Source organism: Myotis brandtii, unplaced genomic scaffold (genome assembly GCF_000412655.1).
Source record: "Myotis brandtii unplaced genomic scaffold, ASM41265v1 scaffold235, whole genome shotgun sequence".
NCBI classification, from domain to species: domain Eukaryota; kingdom Metazoa; phylum Chordata; class Mammalia; order Chiroptera; family Vespertilionidae; genus Myotis; species Myotis brandtii.
The window spans coordinates 165,157-187,671 of NW_005358857.1; the positions used below are offsets into that span (position 1 = coordinate 165,157).

The 22,515-nt window shown below is 50.4% G+C and overlaps 1 protein-coding gene across 1 annotated transcript in view; it reads left to right on the plus strand.

The window, feature by feature from the left end:
• The window catches only part of KDM4A (lysine (K)-specific demethylase 4A), a 41,577-nt gene extending 20,808 nt beyond the window's left edge, over nucleotides 1-20,769 (plus strand). Inside the window, exons 13-22 of the mRNA XM_014540018.1 lie at nucleotides 8,576-8,817; nucleotides 10,316-10,520; nucleotides 10,976-11,052; nucleotides 11,756-11,811; nucleotides 13,416-13,524; nucleotides 13,921-14,106; nucleotides 16,180-16,350; nucleotides 18,674-18,793; nucleotides 19,071-19,163; nucleotides 19,500-20,769. Coding sequence (XP_014395504.1) covers nucleotides 8,576-8,817; nucleotides 10,316-10,520; nucleotides 10,976-11,052; nucleotides 11,756-11,811; nucleotides 13,416-13,524; nucleotides 13,921-14,106; nucleotides 16,180-16,350; nucleotides 18,674-18,793; nucleotides 19,071-19,163; nucleotides 19,500-19,640 — 1,400 coding nt within the window. The 3' untranslated portion in view covers nucleotides 19,641-20,769. The remainder of the gene's footprint in view (nucleotides 1-8,575; nucleotides 8,818-10,315; nucleotides 10,521-10,975; nucleotides 11,053-11,755; nucleotides 11,812-13,415; nucleotides 13,525-13,920; nucleotides 14,107-16,179; nucleotides 16,351-18,673; nucleotides 18,794-19,070; nucleotides 19,164-19,499) is intronic.
• Nucleotides 20,770-22,515: the final 1,746 nt, after the last annotated feature.

Consider the following 22,515-nt stretch of genomic DNA (forward strand, 5'->3'; position numbering starts at 1 on the left):
GAAGGTGGAATTATGGATTATTTTCACTTCCTACATTTATGCATTGCTCGAATATTTTTTGTGATTAACGTGTTATTTTTACAATCGAATACTTCTTCAGGAAAGGAGGAAAAGACTTGCAATAGGGAAACCAATTTGGAGTCCGTTCCTGAAAGCAGGACAGTGAGGACCTGCGCTGTGGGGTGGGGGAAGGGATGGGAGTAGGCGGTGGCCTGGAGCTGCTCTGAAGGGAAGAACACAGGACTGGGCGCTGGCCGAGGAAGAGGGCAGACCGGGCTTGACTGGGATTCCGGCCGGAGTTACTGGATGGAGGGGGTGCATCAGTGGAAGATGGAGGTTACAAGAAAAGTGAAGGGATCCATGGGTGTGACTCAGGAGGGGACTTCAGTCTGGGGCATGTGGAGTGTGACCTGCTTGTGAGGCAGGCTGTGGAGGTGTGTACACACCGATCTGAAGCTAAGGAGGGGTCCTTAGGTTTGGGAGTCACCGAGTGGGTGTCCGTGGGCATGGAAGAGCTCTTGTGTGAAACGGGAGGACCAATTTTCACAGTGTGGGTGGAGCTAGAGGCCCAGGCAGAAGAAGGGGAATGTGAAGAACAGCCAGAGGTTTTGAAGAACTGGGAGAGACCTAGGAGTGTGTGTCCAGAGCCAAGGGAGGAGAAAGGTTGAAGACAGTGGGAGCTGTGGCCAAGCTCACCTCTGGTGGAGGAGGAGCTGGAGCAGGGTGGGGGTTGGGGGTGGGGGGCCTCCTGGGGAAGGTTTGGAGGTGATAAAGGCCAGGGGAGGGACCTGATCCTTCAGGTCTGAGCAGGAGGGAGGGAGTGGGGCCTCCAGCACAGGTAGAGCCAGGAGGGGGTGGCTGAGGCTGGGTTAGTTTGGTTTTTAATTGTGATAAAATACTGTGTACATGACATAAAATCTTTTCATTGTAACCAGATTTTAGTGCACAGTTCAGTGGCCTTAGCTGCATTCACCGTGCTGCGCAGCTGTCACCAGGCTGCAGATGGCCTCGAGGTGGGAGGGTCTCCTGGTACAGTCAGACACCTTCCTCTGCTCACGGGGGCCAGCCCTTTGCAGAAGCCACTGCTCTCAGAAACCTTTCGTTGCTCCCCATCACTTCCCTTTCTTTCTCCTTTGGATCCCGGTAACACTTGACTTCTTTTTTCTGACAGTCTTGGTCTCAGTACAGTTATCATAGGTTGGTGAGGAAGAGAAGCTTCCAGGAGCCAGGCCCTGTCCCACATTCAGCTTTGCTTCTTGAGGGCTTGGCCCATGAGCCTTCTGTAAGCGTGGAAGGAGTGGGAGTTTCGTTTTAGTGAGGCGCTGCCATTCACATTAATTGATAGGGTGGAATGGGGGGCCGACAGTCAAGCTAGGGGCAGGAGCTGAGTCACTGGGCCTGTCCCTAGAGAGTTCTGATAACATTGTATCTATATTTGGAAACAGCTGGGTTTCTAAGAGCACCCTTGTGTACCCCCTCCTTTAACCGCCCTCCAAGGTATAATTTGGGCCTCTTGGTAATCAGCTGTGTCCCACGTCTTATGGCAGGCGCCCTGGTAAAAGCGCCTTGGTGACTGGCTGCCGGAGCACCAAAGCCTTAGGGGTTCATTTACGAGCACACTGGGCCACAGCGGTGTGTTGGCTGTGAAAGTTCCCGTTAGTGTTCCCCAAGCAAGGAGAGAACAACTGGTCCTTCCTGTAAGGAACATTGACATTGACCGTGGGTGCCCAGTGTGAGAAGGAGGCACAGAGGACTGGGGGGAGAGGGTAAGGGGGGCTTGAGCTCCAGCTCTCAGGGGGCAGGGGCCTGGCAGACCCTACATGCTCCCCCCTGCATCCTCACACAGAGCCCTGTGGGGCGGCACTCCTGGCCCCCATGTTACCAGTGGGTTGCTGCTTGCCTGAGCTCACTCCGCTAGTTGGTTAAATTGGGGTTTCTGCGCTACTGAGCGAGTTGAGAAGTCCCAGCACATTGCCCGGCGAGGCCACCCTGTGAGGAAGGGTGTGGATGCCCTGAGGCAGCCGGAGCATTTAACCCGGAGATGATCTTCGAATTTGAATAGACCCGACTGCTTTATTCAGAGGCAGCTTGATGGTCGGGGGAAGGGCACAGACTTGAGGCTGGTGCACCAGCCGCCCTCTGGCTGGGTCCTAAGCTCCTGGAGGTAGGAGATGACGTCTCCCCTGTCTCTGCATCGCCACACCACCCAGTGTGCGTCCTGGGTACGGAGGCGCTGGGTGTGTAGGAGGCCCCGACGCCGCGTGAATAAAGCGTCCTCCTCCTCTCCCAGAGCTGCACTCGGGGGCTCTTAATCGCGGCCCCTCCACTTCCAGTCCTTGGACCAATGAAGGGATCTGTCTTCACCTCCCACCCCTTATTTGTTTCCTGTTGCTGCTTTAACAAGTTAATCAAAAACTTAAAGTCATAAAACAACACAAATTTATCATCTTCTAGTTGTTCAGTTCAGAAGTCTGAAATGGGCCTTCCTGCCGGCTCTCAGCAGAGCCGGGTCCTTGCCTGGCCTGCTTCTACAGCCCGCCCACCCTTCCCTGGCCTGCGCCCTCTTCCACCTTCAAAGGCAGCAGCATCCGGCCAAGTTTCTCCATCCCTTCACTGACTCTTCATTGTTAAGCATGGTTTGATGTGTTGGGCCCGCCTGGGTAATCCAGGATTATCTCACTACTTTCAGGTCATCTAATTAGCAACCTTAACAATCCTTTATCATGTTAACACATTCGAGAGGATTAGGACTGGCCATTTTGGGGGAATCGTTCCTGATACCTCTTCTTTCACAAACTTCTTTCCTCTCTGCCTATAGACCGTACTCACATAGCCCTTATCCTAAAATATGATTGGAGGAAATTTCCTTCCCAAGCTATGATCTCATTCCTTCCCTTGATCCTCCAAAATAGCCTCTATGATGTATTTACTCCTTCGTTCCGTACTCTTTCTGCTGGAATTTACCTCTCAAAAAACGTCCTCACCTCCCCCTCCCAGGCCATTGGCCACTTCCTGCTCAGTAGTTCTGTATTCTTTGTCCCTGCGGATTTTCCCTGCTGGCAGCCCACCCTCCTTGCTTTGTGTTCCTCTTACCCACCTACTTCCAAATCTTTCTTTTCTTCCTTCCTGGCCTGGAAGGCTTGGTCTCCCATCAATTTATCTCCCAGTGATAATCTTCTCCACTCCCATAATCTCTATGAATGTGTTAACATGACAAAGGATTGTTAAGGTTGCTAATTAGATGCTGAGGATTCTCAGATCCTTAGCTCTTACTCTGACCTCGTTTCTGAACCCGTCTCAGTTCTTTTAAGTCTCTGTTGCCAAATGAAGGGCCACAGATACAGGCTGTGTGAACCCCATGCAGCATGTTTAACTCGGCCTATTGCCACTCCCTCTCCATCCACGTGAGTTCTCTCAAGTTTCCCCGTTGGTGACTCAGGCTAGGAATCCCCACCACCTCTGGTTCCTTTTTCTTATTCCTATAGCTCGTACTCTGACCTCGTTTCTGAACCCGTCTCAATTCTTTTATTAAGTCTCTGTTGCCAAATGAAGGGCCACAGATACAGGCTGTGTGAACCCCATGCAGCACGTTTAACTCGGCCAATTGCCACTCCCTCTCCATCCACGTGAGTTCTCTCAAGTTTCCCCGTTGGTGACTCAGGCTAGGAATCCCCACCACCTCTGGTTCCTTTTTCTTATTCCTTTACTTCTAGTCTCTGCACTTCCCAGTTTAGGCCTGTTGTCTAGGTGGTTTTCAAAGTGGGGAATGCAGGAAGATTACTGGGGTGCAGGAATAAGAGAATGGAATTAAAAAAATCCTTTTACAGTCTATTTTTGTTTTAAAATGTGTATAAGTACCTTAGTGTATATAATTCATTAATGAATATACATATGTTGGGGTGCGTGTTTCTAAATTTTTTATTTTTATGATAGCACTATTCAAATTGAGTATGGGTTTTCCTGTTTGTTTTAGCCAAAGGACCCTTTGGCTAAGTGAGATCTTACTCATTCATAAAATGTGAATCAAAAGCAGGGTTGTTCTGGTGGGATGGAGGCGGGGCCTGCAGCCCTGCGCCCTGTGCCCTGCCTGCTCACTCCAATGGAGGCTCCTGAGGGCCTTTTTGATGTACATTTGGAGACACTGGCACTAATCAGTGTGGTTCAGATCTGACTAAAAGTCTGATCATCTGAGACGCGGACATCAGTTAAGCGGTCCCTAACGTCCTCACTCTTCCAGCACATTCCTTAATGAATATACATATGTTGGGGTGCGTGTTTCTAAATTTTTTATTTTTATGATAGCACTATCAAATTTGAGTATGGGTTTTCCTGTTTGTTTTAGCCAAAGGACCCTTTGGCTAAGTGAGATCTTACTCATTCATAAAATGTGAATCAAAAGCAGGGTTGTTCTGGTGGGATGGAGGCGGGGCCTGCAGCCCTGCGCCCTGTGCCCTGCCTGCTCACTCCAATGGAGGCTCCTGAGGGCCTTTTTGATGTACATTTGGAGACACTGGCACTAATCAGTGTGGTTCAGATCTGACTAAAAGTCTGATCATCTGAGACGCGGACATCAGTTAAGCGGTCCCTAACGTCCTCACTCTTCCAGCACATTCCTGCACACGGAGTCAGCATCACTCCTGCGTGCAGGGGTCACGTTCTATTAGACCATTTCCCCACACCTTGCTCCTTTCTCGGCCAGGCCTTTCTTTGTAAATATTTGTCTAAAACTTGTTGGTTCCATCTATGTCTGGGAGAGCAGCCTCTGTTCTGTTTGGATGTGGCCTGCTCAGAGTTTTTCCTGACATTCCAAGTGCGGTTCTTAAGTCCTGGGGTTCTGTGCAGTCACAGGGGCGTCTGCAGGCCCAGGCACTCTGCGGTGGCCCTGCAGTGCTGTCGCCTCCGCCGCACTTGGGTGTTCCCCACAGTTGCAAACCTGTGAAGGAGACAGGGGAGTAGGTGGGGATGTGGGGAACCCGGAAGTTTGTCGTTGGAGCTCAGGTAGTGGTTGTCCCCTGTGCTGCCTGGAGCCCAGAGGTCCAGTAGGATTAGCGCTGACGAGCCTCAGTCTGTGACCAGGCCCCCTGTCACTCCTGACGACTGCCAGACCCTTTCCTACTCTGTCCTGTCCTGTCCTTCCTCATGCCACAGGCTGGTGGGAAGGTCCAGGGCCTTACCAGCCTTCTGTACAGGTCCCACCGTCCTTTTTGATCTAATGTCAGTCCCATCTCCACTGCTTTCCTTGGTAGAAGGGTCCTGATAAGCTGGGTGGGGAAAGTGTCTTGAGACCCTATAGTCGGAAATAGGCCGGACCTTGAGCCAGAGTCTTAGGAAATCCTCTGGCCTTCCTCTCGCCCCCTGGGGGCTTCAGGTTCTCTGGGTGGCAACAGCCTCGCTTCATAATTCCCCCCCCCCTCCCGGTGTTCTAAAGCAGTATAGGTTGTAGAGGAACAGAAAAGTTATAAGGAGGACAACAAAATGACCCTGTAAAGGTCATTTTACTTGATACTGAACATTTTAAAGCGTTAATCTTACTGACTTTTCTGGTCAGATATTATGTCCATGTATAGCTTCATAATAATGTAATTGAGATCATAATATACAGCCCCCCAACTTTTTATGATAAACATTTCAAATGTAGAAAAGTTGAAAGAATAAAAACCGGTGCCGCCTCCTGTATTCAATAGCTGTTACTATTGTGCCGTAATGGCTTGTCCCACCTGCATTATTTATATGCGTACTGCGTACGTATTTGCCATGTTGCTGGAAAGTAAGTTGTAGTCATAAAGCCACTTCACTTAAAATACACTGACAGCTTCTGCTAAGGAGGATGGCCTCCTCTATAAACACTACTGTGATCACACCTAGGAAAATAGGCACTAATTCCATAATAGCCGCCAGTCCTCGGTCCATCTTCATTTTTCCCTGCCTATCCCCAAAATGTGTTTTATAGCTTTTCCCCTTTAAACCAGTACAATCCAAACTAGGGTCACACATTTGGAAGTTGTGTTTCTTTAGTCTCTTTTAGCCTAGTGTGCCCCTCCCCACTGAAATTTTTTTCATGTGAGCCATAACCTTCAGTGAAATGCACACGTTTTAACTGTACAGCTCAATGAAGTTTATATATGTAAACTGTAAACCTTTGAATCCTGCAGTTTTCACATAACATAGTGAACAGTTCTCTACATCATTTAATACTCACAAACGGGATGATTTTTGGCCACTTCATGGTTTTGTAAACAGAACAGATGTCGGGGCGTTAGCTTTTCTCTTGTGCTTGTGAGGCTGTTCTGCTTCTTCGGTCCTATCTTGGTCACTCTTAGTTTGGCCAGGATGCAGACAATATCTGTGCTTTGGGTTGACACCATGGTTCCTGGCAGGGCCTGAGGATGGGGCTCCTGGGGTTGATTTTAATTGTCTGCATTGGCTTCACGTTGCTCCGATTTGCTCCTTCCCTGAGGTCACACTCATGGCAGCTGCCAGATCCCCGTAAATTAAACATGACTATAAAGGTGGACTAGATAGCGGTTTATCTACACTGAGCCCTGAGCTGGAGCTGCCAGAGGGAACAAGTGGATGGGCACCTGGTGCACCGTCTACCAGAGCGTTCCTGGACTGCTCTGCACGGTCTCCAGGGCCTCTTGGAAAGCACTTCTGTGTGGGAAGAACCGAGAAGGCCCTCGGAGGGGCTGTAGCTGGGGATTGCTGTGCCCACACAAGGGGAGATGTAGTGATCCCATGAGGCCCTCATGTGGGGCTGGCACAGCCAGGCTCCTGTCAGTGGCTCCATACGGGGGCCTTTTTTTTGAACACTTACCAAAGAGGGGCATCCCGATTATAATTTCTCAGACTTCCCTCACTTGGGGGAGCACAAGGAGAAAATCTGGGCATCAGTTTATTGGGGATTGGCTGCTGCTTCTGGCCATGATTGCCCTCATTCATCATGTTAGAGTTATGGGGCTTCCCTTACCTTCTTTTCTTGGTTTTTTAAATATGTTTTTATTGATTTCAGAGAGAAAGGGGGAGAGAGAGAGAGAGAGAGAGAGAGAGAGAGAGAAGGAAACATCAGTGATGAGAGAGAATCATTGATCAGCTGCCTCCTGCACACCCCACACTGGGGATCGACCCACAACCTGGGCATGTGCCCTTGATAGGAATTGAACCCGGGACCCTTCAGTCCACAGGCGGACGCTCTATCCACTGAGCCAAATCGGCTAGGGCTCCTTACCCTCTTGACTTTATTTCTACTGGGAGCAGCTAGTGTGCTATGCCATCTTCTTTCGATGATTTGGGGGAACTGGAAAGTGTGCAACTTGTTTTGTGAGCAGTTTTTTGTGTTCATTCAGCGTGTGTCCCTTTCTTTTGGGAAGATGTGCCCAGAGGGGATTTCCTTTGTAGGCAGTACTGAAGCCCGATGAAGTATATGCTCTGCTGTCTAGAGTAATGAAGAGATATGCCTTGTTATCTAGATGAGGGGTTGTGAGGGACCAGATAGTAAGTATTTCAGGCTTTGTGGGCCTCATATCTCCATCACATATTCTGTTTTTCACCCAACCCTTTGAAAATGCAAAAACAGCCCTAACCGGTTTGGCTCAGTGGATAGAGCGTCGGCCTGCGGACTGAAAGGTCCCAGGTTCGATTCCGGTCAAGGGCATGTACCTTGGTTGCGGGCACATCCCCAGTAGGAGGTGTGCAGGAAGCAGCTGATCGGTGTTTCTCTCTCATCGATGTTTCTAACTCCCTATCCCTCTCCCTTCCTCTCTGTAAAAAATCAATAAAATGTATTTTAAAAAAAAGAAAAGAAAAAAAAAGAAAATGCAAAAACAATTCTTTTTTTCTTTTACAGACACAAAGGTGGTTTTTTAATTAGAAAAGAAATAAGCCTTATTTTAATACAACGCCACCATTTGTGAGCACAAACAATTCTTAGCTCCCTGAGTGGGCTGGATTTGGTTCATTGCCAGCCCCTGGTCTAGACTCAGGTGTTACATCCTGCAGCTGGGACAAGGCTTCATCTTGGACACACTCTGCCTTCCTCGGAGGCAGAGCCAGCAGGGTTGGTGAGCCCGTACCAGAAAAGGCAGAGAGCCCACTGACCTTTCCAGAGGGAGCCGGAAAGTTCTGACCAGAGGCAGTGATCTAAACACTCATAGCCTTGGCATTTCCCTGTTTTTTTTTTGTTTGTTTTTTTTTCTCTCTCCCTCTCCCTTCCCTGTTGTTTTTTATCCTTGTTTCCCTTCAGTGCAAATAGAGAGAAAACTTGAAAGGTAAGGACTCAACATGCTGACATTGGAGGCAGCAAGTAGCACGGTTTCTAGGCAGGGTTTCTCTCCGCTGCCCTTGGGCAGAGGGGTGAGGGCGGGCAGCTGTCCGGCGGGGAGAGCAGGCGGACTTCTGCGCCAAGCGGGAGAGCAGAGACCCTGAACGGTTCTGGCCAGAGAAAGGGCTGCTGCAGGCAGGACTCCCCGCACTGTCACCCAAGTATTGACACTTTATTGAAAATCACTTCTGCCCTTTGCCTTTATCACCGTAGGGTCTTGGGTTTAGTCCACACCTGGGACCAAGAGTCCTGGCTGAGCTCATGTGCTCCCCGGCAGAGCCGCGGATGTGCTAACTCCTGCTCTGCTTCCTTCTCTAGAGACATCTGAGCAGCTGACCCCCGAGGAGGAGGCTGAGGAGACAGAGGCCTGGGCCAAGCCCCTGAGCCAACTATGGCAGAACCGACCCCCGAACTTCGAGGCCGAAAAGGAATTCAATGAGACCATGGCCCAGCAGGCCCCTCACTGCTCTGTCTGTATGATCTTTCAGACTTACCATCAGGTGAGCCCACTCCATCCCCTCTGTTTGCCGAGGACCAGCAGTCAGAGGGAAGGAGGTTTAATTGTGGGCACACAGCTTGTCACTGGCCGCCTTGGGAAGGCACGCTTTGCTGGTGTTCTCCTCCCTTCCACGTGCCGGTCATCGTTTGTGGGCAGATAACCCGACCATGCGAGTCTTCATGGGAGAGTGCTTTGGAGAAGAGCTGATGATGGGGCTTAGGGTGGGGGTGCCCCGGGCACACACACTGTTTGCAGAGGAATCTGCTCTTTCGTCATCATTCTAGTCAGTGATTATTCCTTCCAGGTGGTTTGTAGTCCTGACCAGTCAGCCTGGAGGATGAAGTGTTTCTTTACTCTAGTCTGGATTTCAGATGAAAAGCCAGATCCTCTCCTTTCCTGTCCCATTTCCACAGTGGGTATTGGCAGTGGTGAAAAGGAGCTTGGGAGGGTAGGAGCAGAGGGCTTATGGGGGAGAGGGGGTGGGGAGGTGCTGAGGCTGAGCTCGGCTGTGCCCCTCCCGCTCCTGGGCATTTGATGGCTTCACCGTTATGGGTCTCTCTGGATCCAGCTCTCGGAGGCCAGGAAGGCATCCACAGCAGCCTGTCCCAGGTGACCAGCTCCGTCTCAGCTGTGACCTGCCCAGGGTGGCATGTAAATAACCAGTCTTCCGATGGTGGTTAAAGTGGCATGGCTGCCACTGAGCCTGGCAGGGTGCCAGGTTCATGCTTGCCAAAGAATGGAACTTCAGACCAACACATTTTGGGTTGAACTCACTGCTTCTTTCCATTGACGAAAAGCAAAACAAAAAGGTCTACGTGTGCCCTTGCCTGTGAGGTGAAGTGAAAGGCCTGCTGTACTGTCAGCAGATCCACCGAGTGCGGCTCACTTTCATGAGTGGCGTGGGCTTAGGGATGACATGTTTCTGGGTTCCATCCTTGCAGTGGGGGTGATGGTGCCACCCAGCGGCAGAGACGGCAGATATTCGTAGTCAGGATGTTTGCCAGGAGAAGTACGCGGACATAATGCTTTTCTGAAGGGCCCCCAGGCGGGAATCGCAGGCTTCCCTGCAGCGCAGGTGACCTGAGGACATGGACCACCCGGGAAATCAGTGCTGGCCCGTAGGGGGCACCTGCTCTGGGCGAGCTGCCTGGGTGGGGCTACTGTGCGGTGCAGCACATAGGGGAGCCCGCAGTAGCAGCCTTGCTAACGTCTCGGTGCATTTTATTACCACTTGGTTTGGGAAGATTGAAATCCCAGTTGCCTCTTACCTCGCTCCCGTTTCCCAGTTGTCCCTGAGGGGCCTTTGTTTGGTGCTGCTGTGAGAAATTGAATTTGAGTCATTAGAGGTAACTTCAATTAGCAGCTCGGGGATAATGGCTGTGCACCCGGGAGCCACAGCCACAGTCATATCAGTGAGAGAGCCAGCTTCCTGCTGACGGAGCAGGTGGAAGCCCAGGGCGCAGGCATGCTCACTGAGGTGTGCTCTCGCTCTCTCGTAGGTTGAGTTTGGAGGCCTCAGTCAGAACTGTGCGGATGCTCCAGATTTAGCCCCCCAGAAGCAGAGGACCAAGCCATTGATTCCAGAAATGTGCTTCACCACGACTGGCTGTAGCACGGACATCAACCTCTCCACCCCGTACCTCGAGGAGGATGGCACCAGCATCCTCGTTTCCTGCAAGAAGTGCAGTGTCCGGGTCCACGCCAGTGAGTGCCTCACCTTTTCCCCGTTTCCGGTCCGGGGGGCGTGGGCCTGCTCGTCGAAAGTCCTTGCCTCCATTGGCTTCTCCCCCAGCCTCTCCGTGGCCTCCCCAGTCCCCCAGGCTCCCAGAGCAAAGATTGCTTGTTGTCCTTGGGGAGTTGGTTATGATTGGGTTTGAGTTTCCTGTGACTCCGGGTCTGTGCTTTCACAGCCGGCTCTGTGCTGGCCTCTTGGTTCACTTACTGGGAGGGATTTGTCCTCACTCCTCACTAGGTGTTGGAACCAGTGAATCTACAGTTTCTGACCGTTTGAGGCTAGACCTGAGGGGCCTTGCTGGAATTCAGGGGTTTCTGTAAAATTTGGTTGTAGCTTTGGGACGTGCTGTGTAGAATAGAGTTGCAAATCTTCATTCTGACTCTGGCCCCCGGGTTTCATTTGCTCACCTCGGTATCCCTGGTAGGTTGCTATGGCGTCCCCCCTGCAAAGGCTTCTGAAGACTGGATGTGTTCTCGATGTTCAGCCAATGCCCTGGAGGAGGTGAGTGCGCCCACACTGTTCCTCTCTTCCCTGTGAGACCTGGGGCCCGAGCAGGGTCAGACTATTTCCTGTGGACTTCCTCTCCCCAGCAGTCTGCACGGGGCCTGGGACACAGCACTGTTAGAGCGAGGATTCTCAGAGTAAATCGCCATGATAGTGAGATGTGTGCTGCCCGCCCATGGCAGGGCCTGGGTGGAATCTGGAAGCTGTGTTTGCTCTGTGGTGTCAGGACCAAGTAGAGGTCCTCCTGTGGACGAGCCCTAACCCCCTTTAAAGAACTTAGCCACTGGGTTTGAGCACCAGAATGGGGCTCGGATGGTTCAGTTTCTAGCTTTCTCTTCATCACCCCGCCCCACCCCCACCCCCAAACCTGGCAGTACCCACATAAGAGGCAGTCAGAACCCCACAGTGCCTCTGGTCTGAACAGGGTGCCCTTCGTGCCTTTGCTTATAGTTGTTGTTATTAACAGTAACAGCAAAGAGGATTATGTTAAGTCAAGCGAATACTTGGTGCACTTTAGCCCCGAGTGGCCTCTCCGTCTTCCTCCGGGGAGTCCTGGTTACAGGGCTGCGTGGGCGAAGCCCACATGACACTTGGCTGCTTTCTTATGTGGAGGCTGCAGCTGCCCAAAGGAAGTCAAGGGGGAGCAGACTGGGTGTTGATGACTCGGTGGTAACCATCCCCTCCCCTCCCTTCTTGGCAGGACTGCTGTTTATGCTCATTACGAGGAGGAGCCCTACAGAGAGCCAATGACGACAGGTGAGCTTGCAAGAAGTGTCTGAAACGTGCAGTTCCGTGGCAGCATGCGAGGCACTCGGGCAGTGGCTGCTCATCAGAATGATAGGAGGTTTGGAGCTGGAGTAGCATCTTCAAGACTAATTTAGAAATGAGATGCCGGGGGAGTCAAGAAGTCCCCTTTCCAAGTCCATCTTCCATGTGAGGAAGAGCTGTGAGCAGCTCCTTGGCAGGTGCTAAGATGATCGCTCGAGGCCGAGAGGATCCTGTTGAGATGGTTGCAGGGCTTTGTGGGCTGGAAGTGAGGGCAGTTATTTTGTTGTGGCCGGGCCGGTGCAGAGGTGCCGCAGCCACGGCTAGTGAGCGCTTTCCACAGGCAGGCTCTCCCTCCTCACACCTCCTGTTCAGAATGAGGGCGAGTGTCCTTAAGGAGGAGAGGGGGACATTGAGGAGAGCTCAGCCAGGACTACTCACTGCTGAACCAAACCTACAGAACTTTTTGGCCTTAGCCCGGAGCTGGGCTGCTCGGCTGTCAGGAGCCCATCTTCACTGAGCTGAGTCTTTGTGCTTGGTCTTCACTTAGTTGTTCTGAGTTGAACGGGGTTTGGTGCACGCAGGTTGGTGGGCAGCCGTGGTTCATACCCTGCTTCTAGCTAAAATCCTGTGGGAACCTGGAGCAGCATTCTGTCCAGCCTCCTGCCGCACAGGAACCGCCTTCGTGCTGTTCAGATGGGCGCTGCTCTGCTTGCTGCTCCCACTCCTTTAAAGGCACTTGCTGGCATTACTTGAGGTCATCATGTTCCTCACAATTCCAAGATAGCGCCACTAAAGTCCTTCCGTATTTGGAGTGGAAGTGGCTCGGCTTGAGCTTTGCACCTTTACTTTATAATCCCTGTTCGGCCCTGTAGGGCCATGCAAAAAAATCTGTTCCACTCTCATATAATAGCCCTGTTACAGAGCAGACAGCTCCTTGTAGTCCCAACTACCACTGACTGTGGTAGGTTTCCACCTGGCTGATTGTAAGTGCTTTCACCATCTTCATTCTCATCTTCGGGCACGACAGTTTCCTGTAATGCCCAGAACTTACTTCACCCTCTGAGGATGTCTGTTGAACAGACCTGTCGAGTAAGTGGGTGCTTGGACCAGACCTTAAAGAGTGAGTCTGCTGTGGATGAAGGGAGCAGAAGAAAGAGGTCATTTCAGCCCAGGGGAGGGTTTGAGCAAAGGCTGCAGGGGAAAGCTGTGAGTATTGGCAGATGGGGGCACAGTTGGAGATCATTTGAGGAAGCACCCAGGTCTTAAAGTAAAAGAGGTGTAGCTAGAGCTCTCTAATTTATTCTCACTTCCCCAAACCTGCCACACTCAATCAGCTCTGCTCATTGTGCAACAGATTGTGAGCGCGTTAGTGTAGAAGAAGTGCAGCCCCGTGCTAACCCAGGGCAGACCTGTTTCCACACTCATTGTGGAGACACTGTGGTTCTTACCTCACGGGGTCCCGGGAACTTGCTGGTGGAGTTGGAGGTCATGTTGGGTGAGGGCGGAAGCACCATCTGCGGGCCAGCCTGCGGTGAGGAGGCCGCAGGGCGCTGGAGCCAGACGTGACTGAGGTAGCCTTTCCCTTCTGGCAGGTGGGTCCATGTCTCCTGTGCTGTGGCGATTCTGGAAGCGAGGTTTGTCAACATCGCAGAAAGAAGTCCAGTGGACGTGAGCAAAATTCCCCTGCCGCGCTTCAAGCTGGTAAGGAAGACAAGATGGGCCTGCAGACTCCACATCCTCACTCTGTTTCCTAGTCACTTAGCGCTTCTGAGGGCAATCTCTGCTCGGCCAGTGGCCAGCCTTTGCCCCTTGGTTATTTTATTTTAATTTTATGTTTTTTATTTTATTTTTTTATTATTTATTTTTATTTTTTTATACCCCTTGGTTTTGGCCAGGGTTTGTGATACTCACCCTGTGGTTAAAGTACTTGATGAGGACACCCAGAATCAGACATGAGATCAAGAGGGTGTGTGCGCCCCCCTGTTTGGGAAGGAGGTTGACTCCTGCTGGCCTGGCTCTGCATTTTTGGGGCGGGGAGAGATAGAGGAGACTGCATTGCTAGTTCCTGGGATCATCAGCTTGCTTCCTGTGTCGTAGAAATGCGTCTTCTGTAAGAAGCGGAGAAAAAGAACTGCCGGCTGCTGTGTGCAGTGTTCTCACGGCCGTTGCCCAACTGCCTTCCACGTGAGCTGTGCCCAGGCTGCAGGAGTGATGATGCAGCCGGATGACTGGCCTTTTGTCGTCTTCATTACCTGCTTTCGGCACAGGATTCCTAATTTGGAGGTGAGGGAGGGTGCCATTCTAGAATCCTCTTGACAGTTTCCAGGATCATTTTCTCTGCAGGCTGTTCGCTTATTGTGTCAGCAAATATTCCTCAAGCTTTGTGCTTTATGAAGAGCGCTAATGAGGAAGGCATTAAGAGATGGCCCCCGTCCATCTCTACTCCCTGCCTGGCGCTTCCTAATTCAGTGGCACCAAACTGCTTGTGGTTGATTCATTCTGATCATCTGTTTACTTGTTTGCCTCTCCTCCAAGATAAACTCCTTGAGGTCCAAATGTTATTAATCCGAGTGTCCCTACTACTTAACACAGTGTTGGGGACATAGCAGAAGCTCTGTAATGTGAACCGATGGGGAGCACTTCCAGCAGTTGACCATCAGCTACCATACAGTGGAGATTTTGAACTTCTCTAAATGTTGAAGCTCAGAGAAAGGTCCATGTAATTTTAGCTAGAGGAATTTCATGGAAGAGTGTGGGTAGAAAGTAGTGTTTGAAGTGGGTCTTAAACAATAAGTAGTAATTGGGAGTGGGAGGGCAATCCAGGCTTCAGAAACAGAACAGGTAAGTCTCAGGAGAATGAACATGTAAGACTGGTCCTGAGCCCCTGGCGGGGACAATACTGAAGGGCAAGCAGCTCTGTAGGGTGAACGCTGGGACTCTGTAATGCCATTAGACGAGGAGAACTGTTCCAATATTATGATTTTGAGCTACATTTTAAAAATTCGTCAGTCTGGATAGTTGTGGATTGAAGGAATAATAAGACTTTGAGTCAGGGAGATAGACCAGTTAGCCTAGGAGAGACATGAGGTCTGAAATGGGAACATATAGGTAGAGCTTTGGGGTCACATCTAACCCTTTCCCTCTACTGAAGTCCTGTTGGCTGGCTGGATCCTCGTCTTTCATAGAAGCATTTTTTTCTGAGCATGAGTGGTGGTCTGCGGTTAGTTAGAGGCTTAGGAAGATGGAAAAATAGTTGATGTAAGAATGAGACTCTGGAGGAGTAAAAGCCTGAGGTAGCATTGAGTCCTGGCTCTGGGAGGGAAGTAGAAGTTTTGTTGTGAAAGGGTAGTGATTTTGTGATTATCAGTTGCACTTACATCCTTAAATGGGTGGCCTTAGGCTGCTGATGCTGTGAGAAAACGGGGGTACTGTTGAGTATTTCTTTTATTAATTCATTCTTCACATATTTATTGGGCATGTACTACATGTCATGAAACAAGGAGACTTATATCCAATGGGAGAAGTACGATGGATAAAATTGAGGCAGGATGAGGGGAGTGGAAGAGGAGGTCGTGAGGAATGGCATCAATAAGTTGACATTTGGATGTGAGGGAACAGCATGCATATAACTGGGGTAGAGGGAACAGCAGTGCAAACACACCAAGGTGGAACATGCTTGGCACATGTGCTCCGCGAACAGCAGGAAGACCAGCATGGGCAGTGCATGGGCAGTGTGGGGAGGAGTGGACACGAGGCCACAGGTGCTCTGGGAGCCCATTTACGTCAAAGACGAGTTGAGAATGAGAAGGGTGATGTGCAGGTCCCAGAGACGGCAGGGCACTTGCACTGGAGAGCCACTGTCGTGTGCAACCGAGGGCGTCCAGGGAAACGCAGTGTTTGTGCCCTCGCGGCGAGGCCGAGCTAGTGCTGAGGTCTGTGTGGAGCACTGTCGGGGGCCCTAGGCCTCGGATCACCTGCTGGATGCCTACGCTGATGTGTGCTTAAGTGGTGTGTGTTAGTAGGTGCTATTTGGTCAGTTCCTGTCAACAAACAGGGAAGTCAGAGGAGTCTGTTCAGGGAGTTTGGGGTAAGACAGTATGGTATGAAGATAGTTGTGGACTAGGAACTAGAAAAGAGCTACATTTATACAGGCAATTAGGATATTAGTCTCTTCCATTGTCCTAGCTGGGGTGTAGATATCTGGAAAGACCTGTTTCAATTCTCATCTCTTACTCCTGTTTACTGTTTCATTCCTTTGCTATCTTTCCCTGGTAAAGAGGGACCAGTTGATTTTGGGCCCCATTTGCCAGACCTATCAAGTCCATGTGGGAGTAACTCAAGCCTCTGTTTTTCCAGCGTGCCAAGGGGGCCTTGCAGAGCATCACCGCAGGCCAGAAGGTCATTAGCAAGCACAAGAACGGCCGCTTCTACCAGTGTGAGGTGGTCAGGCTCACCACCGAGACCTTCTATGAAGTCAACTTTGATGATGGCTCCTTCAGCGACAATCTCTATCCTGAGGACATAGTGGTAACTTCTGAAAGGAGCCTCTTGGGCAGTTTGGGACTGGGGTATTTCTGGGTCTGGCTGGGAGACTGGTTGTGGGCCTTCCTTTTTTAGTCAAACCCACGGTTTCATCAGTTGGGCCCAGAACAAAAAAAGCCTTTGTACTGTACTGGTCTTTCCATGCAAATGAAGTTGCCTGCTGCTGGGGGACCGAGCGTCCTCTAGCACAGAGGTGGGAATGTCTGGCCTGCGGGCCGCATAAGGCCTGCGAAATCATTTGGTCTGGGCCTGCCAAGGCTTTAGACGTGAGGTAATTAATTAAATGTTTGACAAAATATAGCAGGCTAATTTTTTAAGTTGATAATTTTGTATGGCCTATGAATGATATAAATATCCAAATGGCCCTTGGCAGAAAAGGTTCCCTGCACCTGCTCTAGGAGCTCATAGGAGTCAGCATTTTCTGCATTTCTCTGAAACATGCTTGTATTTTGGTCTAAACTACCCTTGAAGGCATTCTGCTGTGAGGGGGCCCAGGCTCTGGGATCAGGCCTGTGTTCATGAACCAGCACCATTGCTTAGTAGCTGTGTGGATTTGGGAGAATTAACCAGCTAACTCTCTCTCTTTTTTTATTTTTTTAAAATATGTTTTTATTGATTTCAGAGAGGAAGGGAGAGGGAGAGATAGAAACATCAATGATGAGAGAGAATCATTGATCTGCTGCCTCCTGCATGTCCCCAACTGGGGATGGAACCTGAAATCGTGTACTCTGATCAGGAATTGAACTGTGACTACCTGGTTTATAAGGTTGACGCTCAACCACTGAGCCACACCTACTGGGCAGCTTTTGGGGTTTTATAGCAGAAGGTTTTGGGGCTGAGCAGAAACTGCTTGGAGACACCTCTGGCCTGCTTATCTCATCAACACCTGAGACACAAGCCCTGCCTGGACCCAATCCCAGCTTTCCTGGCTCAATATTCAGGACTTAGTTCAGGTTTCCCCTACCCCTGCCTTGCTTTTTCATGTGTTAAACTAAGCATCAAGGTAGTGGGACTGAGCCACTCCTTTTAACAAATCGGGCATTTTCCCCGTTTATGCCACATTAGCAATGCAGTTACTAAAAGCACATTTATTAGTTATAACAAGATAGAAAAGATGATAGTAACAGTGTTTATGGGAATAAAATAGGTATGATTTATTAAGCTCTCCAATGTGCCCGGCAGTATGCTAAGTGCTTTACGTCAAGTGTTTCTGTCAGCTCTCATACCCACTCTGAGAAGTGGGTGGTATTATCTCTAACTTAGAGACAGTGATCTCGGGACTCTCCCTACAAGTTACTGAGGACCTCAAACAACTTGTGTTTTGTGGGTTATGTCTATCAGTATTTACTCTATTAGAAGTTAAAACTGAGATTGATTGGTTTGAATTAACCTATAATGAAAAATAACTTTCTTTTATTTATTTTTTTTAAAGTTTACTTATCTTTCTTGTTGAGGGTAAAAATAACTTCCTTTTAAAACAAAAATATTAGGAAGAATGCCATTTTTCTATAATTTTACAAATATCTTTAATGTCATGTCTTCATTCCATTGCAATTTATTGCTTTGGTTAAAATATGTGAAGAAAATTTAGTCTTGCAGACAAATGGAATTGGAAAGGGGAGGAGTATTTTACTAGCCTTTCAGATAATTGAATCTGAAAGCAGGTCAGTGAACTTTGCATGTCTGTTACATTAAAGTCCATTGGTCTGTCTGTACTGAGAATGGATCTCTCACCTGTGCATGATTTTATAACATTATACATATTGGTGCAATGGGCTCTGCAGACTTTTCCAATGTTAAATTTTCTTATACACTGTCAAAATCACATTCATTTGTATAACTAATCTCAGAAAAATCTTTAAATTTTGGGAAGCTTCAAGCTCAATTTGGTGATAAAACTTTACTGAAATTTTAATTTGTGTTTGAAAGCTTAGATTTTTGTCATTGGCAATACTTGATACTGTCAGTTGTTTTCTTTGAAGAGGCAGGTTCACTTCATTCATTTTCAAGATGTCTGCCAATACCCAAGTCTGAATACGTTTGTAACCGTAACCATAGTTAGTTGCTCTGTCATTTTTTCAAGTAAAGCTTATGTTCCATGCAATGAGCAGCTGCTTCAACTCACAACTCAAACAGTTACACAGTATTTTCGCTTAAGACCATCATCATGCCTCGGCGTGAGCAAGTGCCTTGAGTATTTCCACAGGAGCAGGAATTCGTCCTGGTCTGTTCTTTCCTGAGGTAGATGGTGGTTACCACTGTGCTCAGATGGACATCCTTTCACTCTTTTCTCTTCCTGTTCCCTCAGAGTCAGGATTGTCTCCAGTTGGGTCCTCCTGCTGAAGGGGACGTGGTTCAAGTGCGGTGGACAGATGGCCAAGTCTATGGAGCCAAGTTCGTGGCCTCCCACCCCATCCAGATGTACCAGGTAGCCAAAGGCTTGGGGGTTGGGAGAGTACCTGATTAATTCAGTGTTTCCTCTCGGGCCAGAGGTGTGTCTTTGCTCTTCAGAGAGCTGAGGGACTCAGGAACAGCCCTTTCAGAGCTAGGGGCTGCCCTGTGTCCAGTCTGCCAGCTGTGGCTTCAAACATGGCAGTCCTTCAGTGTTCTGATTGCTTCCCATGACTGCAGGAAATGGCCAGTGTGCATGGTGGCCCAGAGAGAGAGTCAGGGATATCTTAGCAAAGCCTGTGTTTCCTTGGTAGGTGGAGTTTGAGGATGGCTCACAGCTGGTGGTTAAGAGAGATGATGTATACACGCTGGATGAAGAGCTTCCCAAGAGAGTCAAGTCTAGACTGGTGAGTGTGTTCTGTGTGCCCTTGGTTCCTGACGGGGGGCGGGGAGGGAAGGGAACAAGGCAAGGATGTGCCCTTTGTTTTTTTCTCATGGTGGTTGGCCACAAAGTGCTCATTTGGCTTGCCTGTTCTTCTGTAGTCAGTAGCCTCAGACATGCGCTTCAACGAGATTTTCACAGAGAAGGAGGTTAAACAGGAAAAGAAACGGCAGCGAGTTATCAACTCAAGATACCGGGAAGATTACTGGGGGGGAGGGAACAAGGCAAGGATGTGCCCTTTGTTTTTTTCTCATGGTGGTTGGCCACAAAGTGCTCATTTGGCTTGCCTGTTCTTCTGTAGTCAGTAGCCTCAGACATGCGCTTCAACGAGATTTTCACAGAGAAGGAGGTTAAACAGGAAAAGAAACGGCAGCGAGTTATCAACTCAAGATACCGGGAAGATTACATTGAGCCTGCACTCTACCGGGCCATCATGGAGTAGGTGCTTCCAGGAGCCAAGAGATTCCCAGCCACCAAGGCGAGAACACTCTGGAGGTTCCACAGCACAGCAGACCCTTCGAACTCTGAAGTCTCTAAAATGAAGTTGTAAAATGCAAAGGAATGAAATAACCAACCCCATCGTCTTCTCACCCCACCCTCATCGCATTCACCTCTAGTGAAAGGATAAGCCGTTCTTGGACTTGTGGCAGCAGCCGCTGAGCTCCCACCGAGGGGCTGAGCACAGGAATGCTGTGGCTGCATGGTCTCTAATGGGGTCGACTCCGCTAGCTGGACTGGTTGCCCTGTTCTCGGCCTAGAACTTAGTTTCCTAATGATCACCTGCACCAACTAGGAAGAGGTGCTGGTGCTTGCTCCCTCCCTTCCCCCTTTTGTATTTATGTGTGTGTGTGTATGTGTGTGTGTGTGTGTGTGTGTGTGTGTGTGTGTGTGTGTGTGTTTGGTCTGGACCAGCTTTTGCCAGCCCCTGGCCTTTACTTCCTCCCTTTGCCTATCCAGGGCAAACAAAATGTGAAATTCTGCCCTCAGCTGAGCTGAATAAGGGCCCCTGGGGTTGGCTGGAGATGGGTGTGGCGTCTGTCCCTTGAACTGCCTCAAGGGAATGCTGGCAGAGCTGCAGTGTTGCGATACTAAGGAGCTAAGGCCACCTCTCTTCTGTCCCCTCTTGAAGAAGAGAGGGGTCACATGGGTGTGTGCCCACATCTCTCTAGACACAGAGCCCCTGTGGCACAGTATTAGAGGGTGTGGGTGGGGAATACCATGCAGGAGGATCTTAATGATGGAAGCAGGCAGAGCCTGGTGGTGATTCGACAGAAAATTGCAATCAGTGTGGGAGCTGGGAGGGTTAAGATGAATTGGGGCCACTGATGGCCAGGGGCAGGTTTGCCCCTGGTCTGGGGATGGGAGGGAGTGGATATGGGGGGGTGAGGGTGGGACTGGGGGGCAACACTGAAGGGGTTAAACAGGATTTTGCTCCTCATGAATTTGTTTGCCTGGGCCCAGGATTGGAGGGCTTCACACCTGTACCCTGTGTATACAAGAATCAGATTTATAATATTTCCCTGGTTTTTGTTACTTATGAACGCTATAAACCAAATTATTTTGAAAACTGGTGCATCACCTTGTCCTTAGCAATAACATGTCTTGAGCAGAAGATTGGCTGTGTCTGCCCCCAGGAGCCGGAGTGGCCCAGGGTCAGGCTGCGGGTGTGTCTAGAGCAGTGGTCGGCTAACTGCGGCTCGCGAGCCACATGCAGCTCTTTGGCCCCTTGAGTGTGGCCACGAAGTTTCAATCGCACTGTACGTGCCCGCCCGCACATGGTATTTTGTGGAAGAGCCACACTCAAGGGGCCGCAGTTGGCCGACCACTGGTCTAGAGGCATAGGCTCTGGCGCAGGGCCAAGTATTAAGAAGACTCAGTGTGGAAAGATCTAGGAAGCTGTCCTGAACATGGGTTCCTCGTCAAGTTCTGGTGCTGTAGTGTGGTGGGACGGGGACAGAGGCACCTCTGGCCTGAGTACCCGTTGTTTCCCCCACTTTAGAGGTTGGAAGGAGGAGGAGTAAAGGAAAGACCAGACCACCACTCAGCCTGTAGAACTGAATTTGATCTCTCGCTTCTGGCTCATTCCTTTGAGCTGGTCAAGTTCATCCCAGAATCTCTGTTCCATACAAACTGTGGAGCCAGCTGGAAAGGGAGTACATTTTAGGTGCTAGAAGAGCAAGGGACTTGACCCCCAGAGGAACCCCAGGGGGGTCTTGAAACTGCTCTGAGCTGTCTAGTTGGTGAGAAGCTTCCCCGCAGGAAGACCTGGTCCCTGTGCCTGGTGGGCCCCTGAGGTCCAGGTGGACAGGGAGAGCACAGCAGCAGGCCAGGGAGGCGCGGGGAATAGGTGCCGGACCTGGCACAGCACAGCTGCTCTCGTTGGTCCCTGGGTGGCCTCTCGGTTCCATGGCCAGTCCAGGTGCAGGAGAGGCGTGGGTCAGCTCAGCAATTCTCAGTGCTTCTCTGGTCCTGGGGCTTGGGAGGCGGCTGCTTCCTGGGGTCTCATTCTGGGGCGAGGAGCAGCAGGTTTCAAAGACACTATTCTATGCCAGCTCCCGGAGGTTGGCCTTTTTGTGCAGCACCCAATGATTCCCAGGGGTCACTGGTAAGATGGGCAGAGGCCAGCCTGGGGAGCAGTACCTTTGGAGAGGAACACTTCCTCAGACTTGGCAGGGTCCCACCACCTCCAAGGCCGCCTTCCTTCGAGCACCTGCATAGCTGGGATTCTTGCTCTTACCCAGCAGAGTTCTTATCGATTTTTCTAGAAAGTTTATGCTTTTTATTTTGGTCAGCCTGGTAACGACGGGGAAACAAACGATTAAAGGGGTAATGAGATTTTATTTAGATCACACACAGCCTGCAGTCCGGAACTCCCTCACTGTGCCAGCCTGTCAGGCAGGCTCCTCCTCCGAGGCCTGTTTGCCAGGGCAAACTGCCCTCCTTTTAGGATTTTTGGGTTGGCAACCAAGGATTGCAGCCGGGCGGGCCGTACCACTTCCCACCTGCCGGCTGAGGGGGAGGAGTGGGAGAGGGCTAGGACCTCCAGAGCTGCAAAAACTAAACGGACTGGGACGGGACGGGGCGCAGTGGTCCTGTCCCCCGACTGAATCTTTTTGCGAGGCTCTGAAATTGATGGTACTGAAGCGCAGCTTGGGAACCCCGTCCACTCTCATCCCACAAGATGGGGCAGGGTCGCCCAGCCCCTGGAGGTCCAAAGCCTCGGGCCTCGGGAAACACTGGCAGCGTTCCTCTCCACGCCCGTGGCCACCCGGCTGCGCCCACCGCGCGGGTGAAGAAACAGGCCCTGGGGAGGCTGG